This window comes from Conger conger, chromosome 15 (assembly GCF_963514075.1).
Source record: "Conger conger chromosome 15, fConCon1.1, whole genome shotgun sequence".
Classification (NCBI taxonomy): Eukaryota; Metazoa; Chordata; class Actinopteri; order Anguilliformes; family Congridae; genus Conger; species Conger conger.
Window position 1 is genome coordinate 8,262,732 of NC_083774.1, and position 16,194 is coordinate 8,278,925.

Below are 16,194 nucleotides of genomic sequence, written 5' to 3' on the forward strand. Positions count from 1 at the left end.
TCTAACAGCACAGAATGTTGTGTCCCAGCACAGAAAAATGATTTATTGTATTTTTGAGGTGAATGTGTTTTGTGATCAGATAAAGAGCGGTTTGTAGAAAGTATTACTGCAAGCTGCCAAACACGGTGATATCGGACATGGAGGGGAGGGGTGAGCGCGGGGTGAGCTTTTGAACCCTTTTTCGTTTGAGGCCTGTCTGTGAGATTGAAGGCCACAGGAGATGTTCTTGTGGAGGTGAATCGGGCTTGGGGGAGGCTGGGGGTGGTTGAAAGTCCCGAGGATGGCCGAAGGCATTCTCTCTGCACCCTGTAGGGGGCAGCACTGTTATGAACAAAGAGACAAGTACACAGGCTGGTTCAAACAGCCAGGGCTGCAGATGACAAGGCTGTCTGATGTCTGGACCTGGCTCTGAAGTAGCCTCTTCTCAAAGCTCCTCCATGAGCTAATGGTTGATCGCACAAAACGCAAGGCATCAAAAGCCGAAATCCTAAAAGCTCCTATATCATCCATTTCTGAGGGGCTATCGAGAGCAGGGGTCCTGCATTCAAAGTCCGGGGGCAGGGGGCTGGGGGTGTGGGGGGCGGGGGGCTTCTTTTCCCCAAAATCAAACCTTCATACTTCATGCTGAATCTGACATGGCGGTGAAAACCCCTTTCAGTTTAAATCACAGGTCTTTACTGCAGAGGCACTCCTGCTGCCTGCTGCTGTATTTATCACGTATAAACGCCATGTGCAATATTGATCTGTCTCCAGCCCTGGAAGGCCCACATTTTAAACCACTTCTGAACGTGAGAGGAATGGGATGCGCGGTTCGGGGGGGGGTTGTGGGGGGGGGGCGGGTTGGGGTTGGCACTCTCGACCGATGTGCCTGGCACAGCTTGTTTTCGGAGCAGGGAGCCAAAATCACTTGGAACCGAATTTGGGGCGGATTATAAAGCTTTGCGTCGCGCCGAACACACGCGCCTTTCAGCTTCAACCTGGGGACCTTCATTGCCCCCCCCCCGCCCCTCTCTCTCCCCGACCTCCCCCTTCTCCCCCCCCCCGACCTGATTGGACTAATTTATTAGCGTGTCACGGCCTGTGCTTGTTCATCGCACGGTATCGCCGCTCCCCGCTCTGGCTGTCGTACTTCTGTGCGCCGCCCCGCCATCCGTGGCTCCGTCACGGAGCACATCTGACCTTGGCCATGCCAGGATTTTCAGTGGAGAACAAGCGGATCATTTGTCAGCGTTTGTTGCACAAAACGGCAGTAAAACACAGGCCTTTGTGATAAAACCCTGAACGAGGCTCTACCCCCGAACAGCCCCCATAAAAGTAATCTTCAAGCAGCTGCACCCCCCCCCAAACAAACTGCTTCTCTTCAAACACCTAATCTGTTCACTCCTTTTCAGGGTCTCTAATGAAAATATGGTCTCATAAATAAGGACAATGAAATCGGCAGATGATTACTGTGTGGAGCCAAGCTGCTCAGAACCAGCGGCTGCTGCTCTGTCCTACATGAGCACTCTTCACCTGCATACAGAGCTGTTCACCTGCACAGAGAGCTGTTCACCTGCATACAGAGCTGTTCACCTGCACAGAGAGCTGTTCACCTGCACAGAGAGCTGTTCACCTGTAAACAGAGCTGTTCACCTGCACAGAGAGCTGTTCACCTGTAAACAGAGCTGTTCACCTGCATACAGAGAGCTGTTCACCTGCATACAGATCTCTTCACCTGCACAGAGAGCTGTTCACCTGTAAACAGAGCTGTTCACCTCCACAGAGAGCTTTTCACCTGCATACAGAGAGCTTTTCACCTGCATACAGATCTCTTCACCTGCACAGAGAGCTGTTCACCTGTAAACAGAGCTGTTCACCTGCACAGAGAACTTTTCACCTACATACAGAGAGCTGTTCACCTGCATACAGATCTCTTCAGCTGCACAGAGAGCTGTTCACCTGTAAACAGAGCTGTTCATCTGCACAGAGAGCTTTTCACCTGCATACAGAGAGCTGTTCACCTGCTTACAGATCTCTTCACCTGCACAGAGAGCTGTTCACCTGTAAACAGAGCTGTTCACCTGCATGCACAGAGCTGTTCACCTGCACACACAGAGCTATTCACCTGCACACACACAGCTGCTCACCTGCACACACAGAGCTATTCACCTGCACACATATCTGCTGCATTATTATTTTGCATTATTCTCTGCAGACTCTAGAGGCTTGTGCATGAAAGTTACAGGAGAATCAGCAGTTTCTGAGATACACAAACCACCCTGTCTAGCACCAACAATCATTCCAAAATTGAATTTACAGTCACTTTGATCACATTTCTTCCTCATTCTAACATTTGAACAGCTGAACCAAGTCTGCATGCTTTTGTGAATTTAGTTGCTGCCACATGATTGGCTGATTAAATATGTGCATTAACAAGCTGGTGTACAGGTCTATCTAGTCAAGTGCTTACTGAGTGTACATGTGTATATAAAAATACAAATATATATATATATATATATATATATATATATATATATATATATTCAATACTTTTCCAGAAAGCTCCATCAGAAATGAAAAGGGATGAATGTTATGCGTTAGTTTTTAATTCTAGAAACAAATTGGACCCATATGTCTTCCCTTTGCTTTTGAAAACAATTTTCCTTCTTATTGTTGTCAAGGTTTTGCGTTGCCCTCTGTTAATTCCTGGCTGCATCTCCAGAAGGAAATCTACAATCTGAATCATATCGTTCCATCAGCTTGGGAGACTTTTTATTAGCTCTTATTACAGCGCCTCAGTTTCATGCCTGCTACATTGTTTGTGTGATTCAAAGGAGTCAAGGAGTTATCTCACACATTCTCTGACTTAATTTCATTCAACACTATTCATGATATTTGTGTTGAACTGCCAATGGTCTGTACACCACTGTACTGACCTGGGCTAACAGAAGAGAATGAAATAGTCTTTTGGACAGATGGGCAACAAGGGCCGTGTTTCTTTCTGGTTTTCAAATAAACTTCTGCCCCAAATTACTTACTTAACCTTAATATTTATAGCATCTGATATTATTGCTGCATTTTTTGGTTCAGGCCTGAATGACAGCCAAAGACTGAGCATTGTACTGTGATCTAATCTACGAGCGAACCAGTGTTGGTGTGTACAGCTTGTAGCTTGTTTAACCAGGGTAATTGGTGGAAACAAAATCCTGCATACACACCACTGCCCTAGAAACCAACATATATTTATTGATTGGTGGGTTTAAAAAGAAAAAAGAAAACATCTTATTGGTTTCATAAAATCTAAGTTTGTGTGGATTGCTATATTGAGTTAATTATTTCCAAAAAGACTGGGAGGTAAAATCATATTTTATTGCATGCTCAACAAGAGGATCCCTAAATTCCTGTTTGTCCTTGCGCCTGTGAATGTCATCAGTGACGGCCGCAAACAAGGGGATTTGTTAAGCTGTGGAAAAGCAGTTAAAGCAATACGTCTGTTTTCAGTAGACGCGGTGAAATGCTATATTGATCTAAAAGAATTCACGATTGAAGCTTATGAATCCCTGGAATGTTTTTTTTTTTTTTTTTTTGCTTTTTGCCTGGAAGGCTGCGGAGGACAGGAGCTTCAATTCGAACGCGGGAGATAAAGTAAATAAGGCGCTGCCGGTGCATAAACAGACTCGCTCAATTAGAGATATTCACAGACATGGCAGCCGAGCGACCCCGCTCTGTTTTCATTTCATCCGCGATTCCCCCACCGTCCGCCCCAGCTCTGTGGTTAGCTTCGACCCAGGTAGCAGGAAAAACGTCTCTGTTTTTGGCGCTCCAGCCGTCCGATCAAAGAGGAGCTCCTTCCTTTCATCACAGCTAACTTTGACACATGCAAGCTGTCAGAGCAAGAGGGATGAAACAATAATAATCATAATTTAAAAAAATTAAGGATTAAATAAAGGTTAAAAAAATAATAGTTGTGGTAAATAAACTGTCCGGTTGAATTGGGCGAGTTTGATCATGGACATGGAGGTAATTGATCTCTTGCTGAACGTCTCGGCGAGAAAAACGATAGAAAGAAAAAGGGAGAATTAGAAGAAAAAGGCAGGCAATGATAATGAATGAGCTCTCTGTGCCCATGAACCATGTGCAGCAGTGTGGATCGGTGGGGCATTTAAAGAGAAGATTAATATGTCAAGATGGAGTAATACCTCTGTGAACACTAGACGTGTGTGTGTTGGGGGGGTTGAGGGTTGAGGGGTGAGTGTGTATGTGTATGTGTGTGTGTGAGTGTGTGTGTGTGTGTGTGTGTGTGTGTGTGTGAGAGAGAGTGTGTGTGTGTGTGTGTGTGTGTGTGAGTGAGAGAGTGTGTGTGTGAGAGTGTGTGTGCGTGTGCCTGTGATGTGAGCGTGTGTGTGTGTGTGTGTGTGTGTGTGTGAGTGAGTGAGTGAGTGAGTGAGTGAGTGAGTGAGTGAGTGAGTGTGTGTGTGTGTGTGTGTGTGTGTGAGTGAGTGAGTGAGTGAGTAAGTGAGTAAGTGAGTGAGTGAGTGAGTGAGTGAGTGAGTGAGTGAGTGAGTGAGTGAGTGAGTGAGTGAGTGAGTGAGTGAGTGAGTGTGTGTGTGAGTGAGTGAGTGAGTGAGTGAGTGAGTGAGTGAGTGAGTGAGTGAGTGAGTGAGTGAGTGAGTGAGTGAGTGAGTGAGTGAGTGAGTGAGTGAGTGAGTGAGTGAGTGAGTGAGTGAGTGAGTGAGTGAGTGAGTGAGTGAGTGAGTGAGTGAGTGAGTGAGTGAGTGAGTGAGTGAGTGAGTGAGTGAGTGAGTGAGTGAGTGAGTGAGTGAGTGAGTGAGTGAGTGAGTGAGTGAGTGAGTGAGTGAGTGAGTGAGTGAGTGAGTGAGTGAGTGAGTGAGTGAGTGAGTGAGTGAGTGAGTGAGTGAGTGAGTGAGTGAGTGAGTGAGTGAGTGAGTGAGTGAGTGAGTGAGTGAGTGAGTGTGTGAGTGTGTGAGTGTGTGTGTGTGTCACTGTGCTGCTTCTGCTGGCCAGGCCGGGGCCCGCTGGGGGAGGGACTGGCGTGCCTCCGGCTGACAGCAGGCTGGATTGGGTCTGCTTTTCTGGCTGATGAGAATGGATGCCTTCAGACCAGACAGGCTCCCCCCTCCTTCCCCCCTCTGCCTCTGCCTCTGCCCCTGTGACTGCAAGTCCAAAACTACCCCACCACACTTCTCCCTCTGCCCCTGTGCCTGCAACTCCAAAACTACCCCACCACACCTCTCCCTCTGCCCCTGTGCCTGCAACTCCAAAACTACCCCACCACACCTCTCCCTCTGCCCCTGTGACTGCAACTCCAAAACTACCCCACCACACCTCTCCCTCTGCCCCTGTGACTGCAACTCCAAAACTACCCCACCACACCTCTCCCTCTGCCCCTGTGACTGCAACTCCAAAACTACCCCACCACACCTCTCCCTCTGCCCCTGTGACTGCAACTCCAAAACTACCCCACCACACTTCTCCCTCTGCCCCTGTGACTGCAACTCCAAAACTACCCCACCACACCTCTCCCACTGCCCCTGCCCCCTGTTCGAGTCTGCAGGCTGGCCTGTCCTAACGGCAAAACTACCCCACTCCCTCACCTCATAAGTAACTTGACAAATATCAGTCCTTTTTCTTCACTCGTGTGACGACGCGGCTTAAAATAATGCACAAGGCGGATTTTACGGATGAGCGTTCCGACTGAATGGGCCCACTGCCTCCGGTTTAATTGTGCTGTCAGGTGTATTTGGATTGGATTTGGACTGTCAGGTGTATTTGGATTGGATTTGGACCGTCAGAACTTTGGGCCGTGCGCAGAACGATGTCGCGGCAGATACTGTACGATGGCGTACGTTCATTTTAAGCCTCTCCGGATAAAGAGCACGGCAGTGCAGGGCGCTAATGTGATGGCTGTCAGTGAGAAGGTTCTGGAAGCTGCGTGTGTCTGACGTGCGGAGAAATCACTCCCGCTTGTTTATTAACTGGATCCCGACACCCTGGATCGTGTTAACAAAAAGCTGATTGCAGGAGGCAGGACATGCAGGGTGAAGTTTTTTCCGTTTCATGTTCTAATCAGAGAGATTCCTGAAAGGATGTTTTGACTGTTCTCAGATGACAGAGCGGCGAAGAGCTCTGTGATCCTTCCAGAACAATCAGGACGGCAAATCATTTCTCCTAAATTAAGACAGATGGCACATATGAGTCTGTGCTTCCCTTTCCTCGTCGTTTGTCTCAGTTTGTGATTTCTCAGAAGTATGCAGCATTTTCTTTGATTATTTTCAAATATTTTTCTTGGAAGAAAATATGTGCATTAATGGTTACAAGATTAGCATTTAAACATATGTTTGTTTGTTTTTAAGAAAAAGGTGTATATAACAGTTACTGTCAAGACAATGTGACTCCCAGTCATTTCTTATTTTGTAAATGTATTTCTTTGTATTTATCTGATTGTTTTTAGAAATGCCTTTTTATGAAAAACATATTGAACAATTCTTTAGTTAAAGTGTAATTTAGATGTGCTATGGTCTGCTTACTTAATGATGAAGGGGTTTTGTCAGTGCTATATTATTAGAGTGCAGTTTCCCAATGCCCACGGTAATTACAATGAGCATGATGGCTCTTTCAGACTGCACGATAGGGCTTATTAATAATGCCCACCTCATTGATTTTGCTTTTGGTTTAACAGCAGTGCTTTGTGGGAATTGTCCTCTGAGCGTTCCCGGGTGGAGGAGAACATAAGGGGCAGTGTGCGGGTGGCTTCAGAACCAGGGCGGAATTCCTCTAATTTAGGAAATCCAGCAAGCCTCAGTGTCCACTGTAAAAGTTGTCTGAATTAACAAGCTACTTAGTCTTTCAATAAGACATAAGATATTTGTTTTTCTCTCAAGAAGAAAATATTCGCTTGTTTTAAGTTCATGTTTGTGAATTTTTTTTTTTATTCCACCAGCAAATCTTGAAATGAGTCAAACTGTCTCACCTCATTGGTAGTATTTTATTGTATTTTTAATATCATATTTTATTTAGCAAAAAAGAAATAAGAAGTCTCAATATAAGACTGAAATACTTGTTATTGTTTGGTTTTTGCGGTGTCGGAGTGAGCGCAGTGTGTGTGTTTCACACCGGAGAAATGGGACTCCTGCGCTGTGGTCCTGGAGGGTCGTGGGTGGGCTCGTGGGTGGGCACCTGAGTGGGCACCTGGGCACCTGGGTGCGCTCCTGATTGCCCAGTCAGGTTCATTTGTTGATTACTGGTCCGGAAGCCTGGTTATGGACTGCGCTCTGTTTGCAATTTTTTTTCTTTCTTGATTTGTTTTGTTTTTGTTTGTCCTTTTCAAACTCTACCTTAGTCCTCCCTCCTGACTTCCCCTGCCCCTCCTTTCTGATATCCCTATCCTTGTCTAACCCCCCCCAAAAAAAACAAAAAAAAAAACTTCTGATGACAACTATGTTTAGAACAGCATTTCCTGTGTATTTTGCTAGTTTCTGGATGTGATGCTCTGACTTATGGTAGAACCTATGCACTTGTAAGTCGCTTTGGATTAAAAGCGTCTGCCAAATGACTAAAATGTAAAATGTAAATGTAAATGTTTGTGTGTATCAATGTATAGACACACACAGAGACGGCAAGGCTGCAGTGAGTGTGTGATCAGCTGGATGACGGGAGATTGGACAAACGTCACCCGATCTGAAGAATCTAGATTTCCTCTGCGACACACGGACGGTAAGGTCAGAATTTATGCGTCCATCCTGCCCTGTGTCAACGGTGGCGGTGGTGTAATGGTGTGGGGACTGTTTTCTTGGCACATATTAGGCCCGTTAATACCTATTGTACATCATTTAAGTGCCACAGTCTAGCCTTTACCAAATGGACCCTGCTGTGAAATCCAGATCCAAATGAGTGGTTCAAACTAAATCATAAGCTGGTCTAGCTGGGTATGAGCTGGTCAACCAGCATGGCCAAGCTGGTCATAAAGCTGGTCTAGCTGGGTATGAGCTGGTCATAAGGCTGGTCTAGCTGGGTGTGAGCTGGTCATAAGGCTGGTCTAGCTGGGTGTGAGCTGGTCAACCAGCATGGCCAAGCTGGTCATAAAGCTGGTCTAGCTGGGTATGAGCTGGTCATAAGGCTGGTCTAGCTGGGTGTGAGCTGGTCATAAGGCTGGTCTAGCTGGGTATGAGCTGGTCAACCAGCATGGCCAAGCTGGTCATAAAGCTGGTCTAGCTGGGTATGAGCTGGTCAACCAGCATGGCCAAGCTGGTCATAAAGCTGGTCTAGCTGGGTATGGGCTGGTCAACCAGCATGGCCAAGCTGGTCATAAAGCTGGTCTAGCTGGGTATGGGCTGGTCAACCAGCATGGCCAAGCTGGTCATGAAGCTGGTCTAGCTGGGTATGGGCTGGTCAACCAGCATGGCCAAGCTGGTCATAAAGCTGGTCTAGCTGGGTATGAGCTGGTCAACCAGCATGGCCAAGCTGGTCATAGGCTGGTCTAGCTGGGTATGAGTTGGTCATAGGCTGGTCTAGCTGGGTATGAGCTGGTCATAAGGCTGGTCTAGCTGGTCATAAAGCTGGTCTAGTTGGGTATGAGCTGGTCAACCAGCTACCAGCTGTTTCAAAATATAGCTTGAGCTGGTCAAGTGGCAAAACCACGTTGGCGGTTTCAAAACCTAGCTTGAACTTTTACATTTTATTTTCAGCAGGGGACCAGTTGGACGATGCACCATGTCACAAAGCATCATTGACACTGATATTGGTTTACTCCATTGGCATGCGCAGATCCCAGTTCTCAATCCAAAAAATCTGCAGGGTCTGATATGCAGTACTCGATAAGTGTGCCTAATGAAGTGACCACAGTGTGTGTGTGTGTGTGTTTGTTTGTGTGTATATGTGTACAGTACACATGAAAGGGCATATGTTTTTTTTATTATAATTAATTATCATCCATCTGAGAATTTGAATATTCACATAATGCATTGTTGTTTGTTGTTTTGAGCTCGTTGTGTAGCATTGTGCTGCCAAGTACACACTGTTCTCTCCCATTAGGATGTGTAGTTAATTAACCTTGATTAACGTGAATAAAGTCTGAAACACCTGCCTGTAATCTCTTTATCTCCACATTTAATTACTCCGGAGTGAGAGATCTATCTGTGCGCGCGTGCGGTGACTTCCATTTCACAAGTTCGCTCCGTTCTTCGTTTGTATTAATATCGCGGAGTACGACGCGTGAACAGGCGCGCTTCACGCGAGGGCCTTTTCCAATTTCCTGCTGGTTACAAAAGATTTGAGGGTCTTTGGTTTCAGGAAGGAGAGCGCAGCTGAGAGACGGGGTGAGCGGAGTGGCGGTGGGCTGGATGAATGAAAGCGGCTCTCTCCTCTCCTGCTTTCATTCCTACCTCGGCAAAATACTTCTTTGCCTAAGATAAGCCTTAATTAATGTCTCTCTCTCTCCACAAAAGAGAGGCTTATTTTCTCTCTGTGCGGGCTTATAAGCTTCACATAGATTAAGGCTGATGTGTTTGTCTCGACCATTAAGCTTTAAAGCGACGCTGTTGGCTGGCGCATTTGTTTTACTTTGCTCCCTTCCTTGGTCTCCTTTAATATTGCAACAGGACGGTTGCCGTCAAAGAAAATTATTTATATCTTCGGTTAGCTTGAACCGGGGATGAATACCATTTTGAAAAATGTTTAAATTGTTATTTAGCTGATGTTTTTATCCAAAGTGGTTGATTAGACTAAGCAGGGGACAATCCCCCCTGGAGTATGGGGGGGGGGAGGGGGTTAAGGGCCTTACTCAAGGGGCCAACAGCTGCTCTGATCTCATTGTGGCTACACTGGGGCTTGAACCACCCAGTCATGTACCTGAGCCACTAGCTTGCATGCTGCCCTAATTATTATTATTATTATTATTATTATTTTATTTATTATTATTATTTTTATCATTATTATTATTATTATTATTATTGTTGTTGTTGTTGTTGTTGCGGTTTTTTTATTTATTTATTGTTTGTTTTTGTTTTTACTATTGCCTGTACCACGGACCCTTCTCTGTTGTTTGTGGGAATAAGAGTACTGGAAGGTGAGGCTCCCTTGTCCCCTGTCTGCCCGCGCCACCCCTCCAGACCCTCAGGGTAGAGCGTCCCCGGTCCCCTGCTCTGAGCCCCACAGAGGCGCCGTCTCCTGAAGCAAAACCCAGCTGCACAGTCCACTTCCCTCAGCCTCCGCCTGCTCTCCCTCTCCCCCCCTCCTGCCTGTGGTACAATGGGATGGCCCGGTCTCTCCCCCCCCCCCTTCCCCCACTGCAGTGCTGGAGATGGTACGGCCTGCCGGTACAGTCCTGTGCGCGCTGTCATTGATTCAGTAGTAACACAGCAGACGGCGTTCAGAGTGGCTGCAGCGAGCCAGAGGCGATCGCCGCAACCAAAAAAAGAAGAAAAAAGGGAGAGACGAACGGAGAGAGAACGAGGAAACGACCTGGGCCATTTCCCCCCGCTTCTAGCTTTCCACCTCGCTGCCGCCTGCCCGCTGCCTCCTCCGCCTGCTGTTCCCCCTGCTATGACCCTGTTTAAGAGCGAACATCGCAGCCCGAGACGTGAGTATGCCAGGGAATCTCTCTCTCTCTCTCTCCCTCTCCCTCTCCCTCTCCCTCTCCCTCCCTCCCTCTCTCTCTGCACTGTCATTGTCTCTGTGGGTCTTTAGAAGCTGGGCAGCGGCAGGCGTCCCCCCCAGTTCACACGCAGGGGCTTCGGGGAGGGAGAGGGCGGGGGGGGGGGGCAGCCCAATCGCCCAGGGAGGGGGCAGGAACTCCACTGTTTACTCCCAGTAGCAGCTGTGTAGCACACACTTAAAGAGGGCAGCCAGCCAAGCCAACAGAGAGGAGTGTGTGCGCGTGTGCGTGTGCGCGCACGCGTGTACGTCTGTACGTGTGTGTATGTGATGTGTGTGTGCGTGCGCATGCATGTGTGTGTTTTTGTTTCTGTGTGCTTGTGTGTGTGTGTGTGTATTTGTCTGTGTGTGAGTATATACATGTGTGGCTGGTGTCTGTGTGTGTGTGTGTGTGCGCCTGTGAGTTGTGTGTGTGTGTGTGTGTGTGTGTGTGTGCGTGCGTATGTCTGTCTGTGTCTGTGTGTATATATTTGTCTGTGTGAGTGTATACATGTGTGTATGTGAGTGTATACATGTGTGTATGTGTGTGTGTGTGTATGTGTGTGTATGTGTGTGTGTATGTGAGTGTGTGTGTGTGTGTGTGTGTGTGTATGTGAGTGTGTATGTGTGTGTGTGTGTGTGTGTGTGTGTATGTGTGTGTGTATGTGTGTGTGTATGTGAGTGTGTGTGTGTGTGTGTGTGTATATATGTGCGTGTGTGTGTGTGTTATGATTCACTGGTGGCTCGGGAAGCCGTGAGTGAAGTGTGCGTGACGTCCTCAGGAGTGGTGGGAATCGATGCACTGCTGCATTCTGGGTCTGAACAGCTGTGTGACTGTCCCTCAGCAGGGAGGGGGGGGCAGGAGGGGTCATCACCCCCACACAGGGGCCAACAGGGGTCATCACCCCCATACAGGGGCCAGGAGGGGGGCAGGCAGGGGCAGATGGTGCCCAGGGGCAGGACCCCCCAGCTGGGCTGGTCATCTCCTGCCCCTGGGCTGTACCCTGTGAGGGGCTGGGCATGCTGTCCTCCTCTCCTCTCTTCTCAGAGGATACAGCATCTCAGGAGCTTCTGGATATGTGTAGGTGTGATGTCCCTCCACCCACCCAAAGGGCAGCTGGGGAGGGACGGGTTTGGGCTGCTGCCTCCCTGCAGAGAGCGGGTCGGTCCTGTAGGCTGTCCCACCGTAGCGCAGAACCTGGATCCTGCCAGGAGTGAAGCCGGGGATCGTCCCTGCTTCATCCAGAGACCGAGGTCCAACCTGAAGGGCTGGGGGTGTTTTTGTTTCCCCGTGCGTTTTCGCTTCTTGCTGTTATTTGCAATTCATTCACGCGTCCGTAATTCTTATTATATCATGCACAAAACGAAAATGTTCAACTGGAGCGTGCAGCTCATGTGGTTTTAAATGGACCCTTGGAGTGCATCTGGCTAGTGAACATTTTATGGAAATTTGCATAATATTTCACTGAGTTTGGTTCATTCTTTTCCGTTCCATTTCATTCTAAAATTATTGTTTTGGTTTCTAAAGAAATTACGGTTATAAGGGCATGTGTTTTTTTTTTTTTTTTCATCGCAAAGCCTTTCTAGTTTGTACCTTACAATTTAATTGTGTTTTCTGGAACAGAAATGAGTGCAATTAATAGGCTTAGGAGCAATGGTGGTGAACTGCTGGTGTATCTGCAGGTTTAATGGAGTTCCCCAGGGGGTGGGTGAGTGGGTCGGTGGGAGGGAGGTGGGGGAGGGTTTTTTGGGTCCGTGCGAATTTGAGCGCGCTCAGTGCGGCTGTACCCCGGCTCGCTCTCCGGGCTGTTGTAGCCTCACCGAGCAGTGCCTGAGATTGTGGGGTCCTTTTTTCATGGGGGTGTTTGAGACGTAGCTGGAATTGGGGGCGATGAGGGTCGTGACCCCATCACCCACTGTTATACGGCAGCAGAGGTAAGACACTGGTCACTGGTAGGGTTGGTTCCACCCCATTGGTGCAACTGGCAAGTCTAAAAAAAAAAAAAAGAGCAAAGGCTTCTTCTTTATTTATTTTTTTTACACCCAAATACAAATGATATCTTCAATGCAGAGTGAAGTGTTCCTCTGTATGTGGCGAGTCTCCTCGGAATGCAACGTGGCTGCCCCCTGCTGTCGGAACCTTGCAAGTACTTTTTCCCGGCCGGCGGCATTCTTGCCGCAGAGGCGAGACCTCAAACGAAGCAGGAAAGCGTTGTACGTTCAGTGAGGTGTCGTGAGCTTGCGTTGAAATAATGTCCTGGGTGACATGGTCTCCTGTAAGGGCCCATTGGTGCTGTAAAGCTCCATGTGATCCACAGCGAATGTTGGGATTTCCCCCAGGTTTGGAGGTCATATGTGGCGGCGCAGTGTGTAGCTAGGTTAACTTTCTATGAGCAGCTATTGTAACAGTGACCATTGCACTTCGCTGACGGTGTAATTCACGGCGATCGTGAATTGCGATCGCTAACCAGACGGTTTCGAATGTGATCGCTGACCAGGAAAGACAGGAATTGCCGATAATAAAATGACCCTTCATGGCCTTACGTTGTGCATTTCTGTTACAGTTCGTCCGCAACGACTGCGTCTCCAAACATACCTTGCCTTTGGCATTCCTTTTCCCTTTTACGACCAACTTTTTCTTTTGTGGACGTAACCTGTAGGCCAGTGGAGGATGGGCATGCCCCTATAGCCGGGTTCCTCCCAAGATTTCTTCCCATCGGGAGGGTTTTTCTCCTCACTAGGGAGTCGTTTACCTCATATATTATCTGGGGGCTCAGGGCTGATATTTCCCACATTTCCTCCCTTCTGTTACTATGTAAAGTGTCATTGGGACAGTCTGCTGTTAAAAGTGCTGTACAAATAAAATTGAATTGGATTGAATTTTGGGGGGCGGCACGGATGGTGCAGTGGGTAGCACTGCCGCCTCACAGCAAGGAGGTCCTGGGTTCGAATCCCCGTCGGCCGGGGTCTCTCTGTGCGGAGTTTGCATGTTCTCCCCGTGTCTGCGTGGGTTTCCTCCGGGTACTCCGGTTTCCTCCCACAGTCCAAAGACATGCATGTTAGGCTGATTGGAGAGTCTAAATTGCCCGTAGGTATGAGTGTGTGAGTGAATGGTGTGTGTGCCCTGTGATGGACTGGCGACCCGTCCAGGGTGTATTCCTGCCTTTCGCCCAATGTATGCTGGGATAGGCTCCAGCCCCCCTGCGACCCTGTTCAGGATAAGCGGGTTCAGATAATGGATGGATGGATGGATGAATTTTGGGGAAAACAGCACAGCACACGCAACACCTAACAATAACACACACAGCGAAGATCACACACAGCATACACAACACATAACAAACATACAGCACACGCAACACAAAGCACACACAGCGCAGCTCACACACAGCATACACAACAATAACACACACACACAGCGCAGGACACACAGCACACGCAACACCTAACAATAACACACACAGCACAGCTAACACACAGCATACACAACACATAACACACAGCACAGCAAATGCAACACACAGAACACACAGCACATACAACACATAACAATAACACACACACACAGCGCAGGACACACAGCACACGCAACACCTAACAATAACACACACAGCACAGCTCACACACAGCATACATAACACACAGCACAGCAAATGCAACACACAGAACACACACAGCATACACAACACATAACAATAACACACAGGGCCTGCAACACAAACCACACAGCGCAGCTCACACACAGCACACGCTACACATAGCAATAACACACACACAGCACACACACACAGCACACGCTACACATAGCAATAACACACACACAGCACACACACACAGCACACGCTACACATAGCAATAACACACACACAGCACACACACACAGCACACGCTACACATAGCAATAACACACACACAGCGCAGCTCACACACAGCATATGCAACACATAACAATATCACACACACACAGCGCAGAACACACCCAGCACACGCTACACATAGCAATAACACACACACACAGCACAGAACACACACAGCACACGCTACACATAACAATAACACACACACACAGCGCAGAACACACACAGCACACGCATGTTCACCGGACGGCTCTGGAAGAGAAGCGACGCGCGGTCCATCACGCGGGGAGACGAGAGCCTGCCCGGAAGACCCCGCCATCTGTGGACCGCCAATTAAATCAAAGTCCGGGGAAAAACCGCCATTCCAGGCACCGCAGATTTGCACCAATTTACCCAGCCAGCTACCGGGGCTCCTGTGAGGGCGTGCCCCGCCCGGGGGCCCCTTTGAGTGCGTGCCCCGCCCGGGGGCCCCTTTGAGCACGTGCCCTGCCCCGGGCTCCCCGCTAATATCTACCACTGCATTAATGTGCGATAATGCGACTGTTTAGGAAAATATAACAAGTGCCCGCGTCCCTCCCCTCTCTCCTCTCCTCGGCGTGATGTGTTGCCCGTCTAGGTGTTACACGGCAGTTTGGGGTAAATGGCGGCAATTACCCCGCCAATGATGCATAATTACCGCGCAAGCAAAACTCACAAGCATGCTTGTGACCTGACAAACAATATTGATCTCCCAGGCTGGCGAATTAAAGACCAACCGACCGGCAAACAGATGGTAGGTGTGCTTGAAGCTCAGCGCTGAACGGACAGAGAACATTTCACTTTGCAGTATGCTTTTCAGCAGCACTTACGATAAAAACAAAGCATTTTTCTCTGTCACCGCGTTTGGGTGACCAACTTGTTTTGATGTGTGTCTGCTGCTTGTGGTGTAGGTTTTGCAAAAAAAACGCCCCCCCCCCTCCTGCTGATGAATTAGGAACTCCCATTTTTGGAATATGTGACATGACCCCCCCCCCCCCCCCCATCTTCCTTTATATTCTATGTCACATTAAAAAGTCATCCCTTGTTCCCGCTTACAGGCTTGGATCTGTGGTGTGCAGTGGGAGTGTGTACTCACAGTGCGTTTTCCAGAGATCTGTGCCGTAATCCTGGGAATATGGCTCGGAGAGCAGATGGCAGTTTGTGCGTCTGTGCTTCTCACCAGTACTGGGGCTAGGCTCCGGAGATTATGGGCTGCCGGCCTGAATTTAGGAAAAAAAACGGAACCGTGGGCATTTGGTGCAGACGTGAGGGTCGTCCCGCTAATCTCCCGAACCCTACGGGTGGGTTATATGGCGGGTCGCAGCCAGGCAGCGGGGTAAACACGTCGAGCGGAGGACACTCTAGCACCCCCCCCCGGGTCTCGTTAGCGTGACGTGAGCGAGCAGTGGTAGTCTTAGCGTCGCTAATGTCAGCGGCTAGCCTTCGACCCCACACGAGCACAAGTCGTACATGGTTGTGTTGTCAGCACCACACGGTTGGATCACTTATCGGACTCTTCCCCGCCCTGCTAATTGGGATGCGGGGCTGTCTGAGCTGGAGTGACTCATCTGCCCAGGATCCCGGTTCAGCTCATTTGGTTGTTTTGCTGCAGAAATGACTGTCCCCTGGTCTGGTCTCAGCGCAGCTCCACAACACTCAGCCCGACAGGTGCTGATTGTGTGGGGAGTGT

At 48.6% G+C, this 16,194-nt stretch overlaps 1 protein-coding gene across 1 annotated transcript in view; it reads left to right on the plus strand.

Annotated features, from left to right (window-relative positions):
• The first annotated feature begins 10,346 nt into the window (after positions 1-10,346).
• Positions 10,347-16,194, plus strand: part of LOC133111711 (RNA-binding Raly-like protein) — a 79,351-nt gene continuing 73,503 nt past the window's right edge. The window contains exon 1 of the mRNA XM_061222259.1: positions 10,347-10,576. Coding sequence (XP_061078243.1) covers positions 10,540-10,576 — 37 coding nt within the window. The 5' untranslated portion in view covers positions 10,347-10,539. The remainder of the gene's footprint in view (positions 10,577-16,194) is intronic.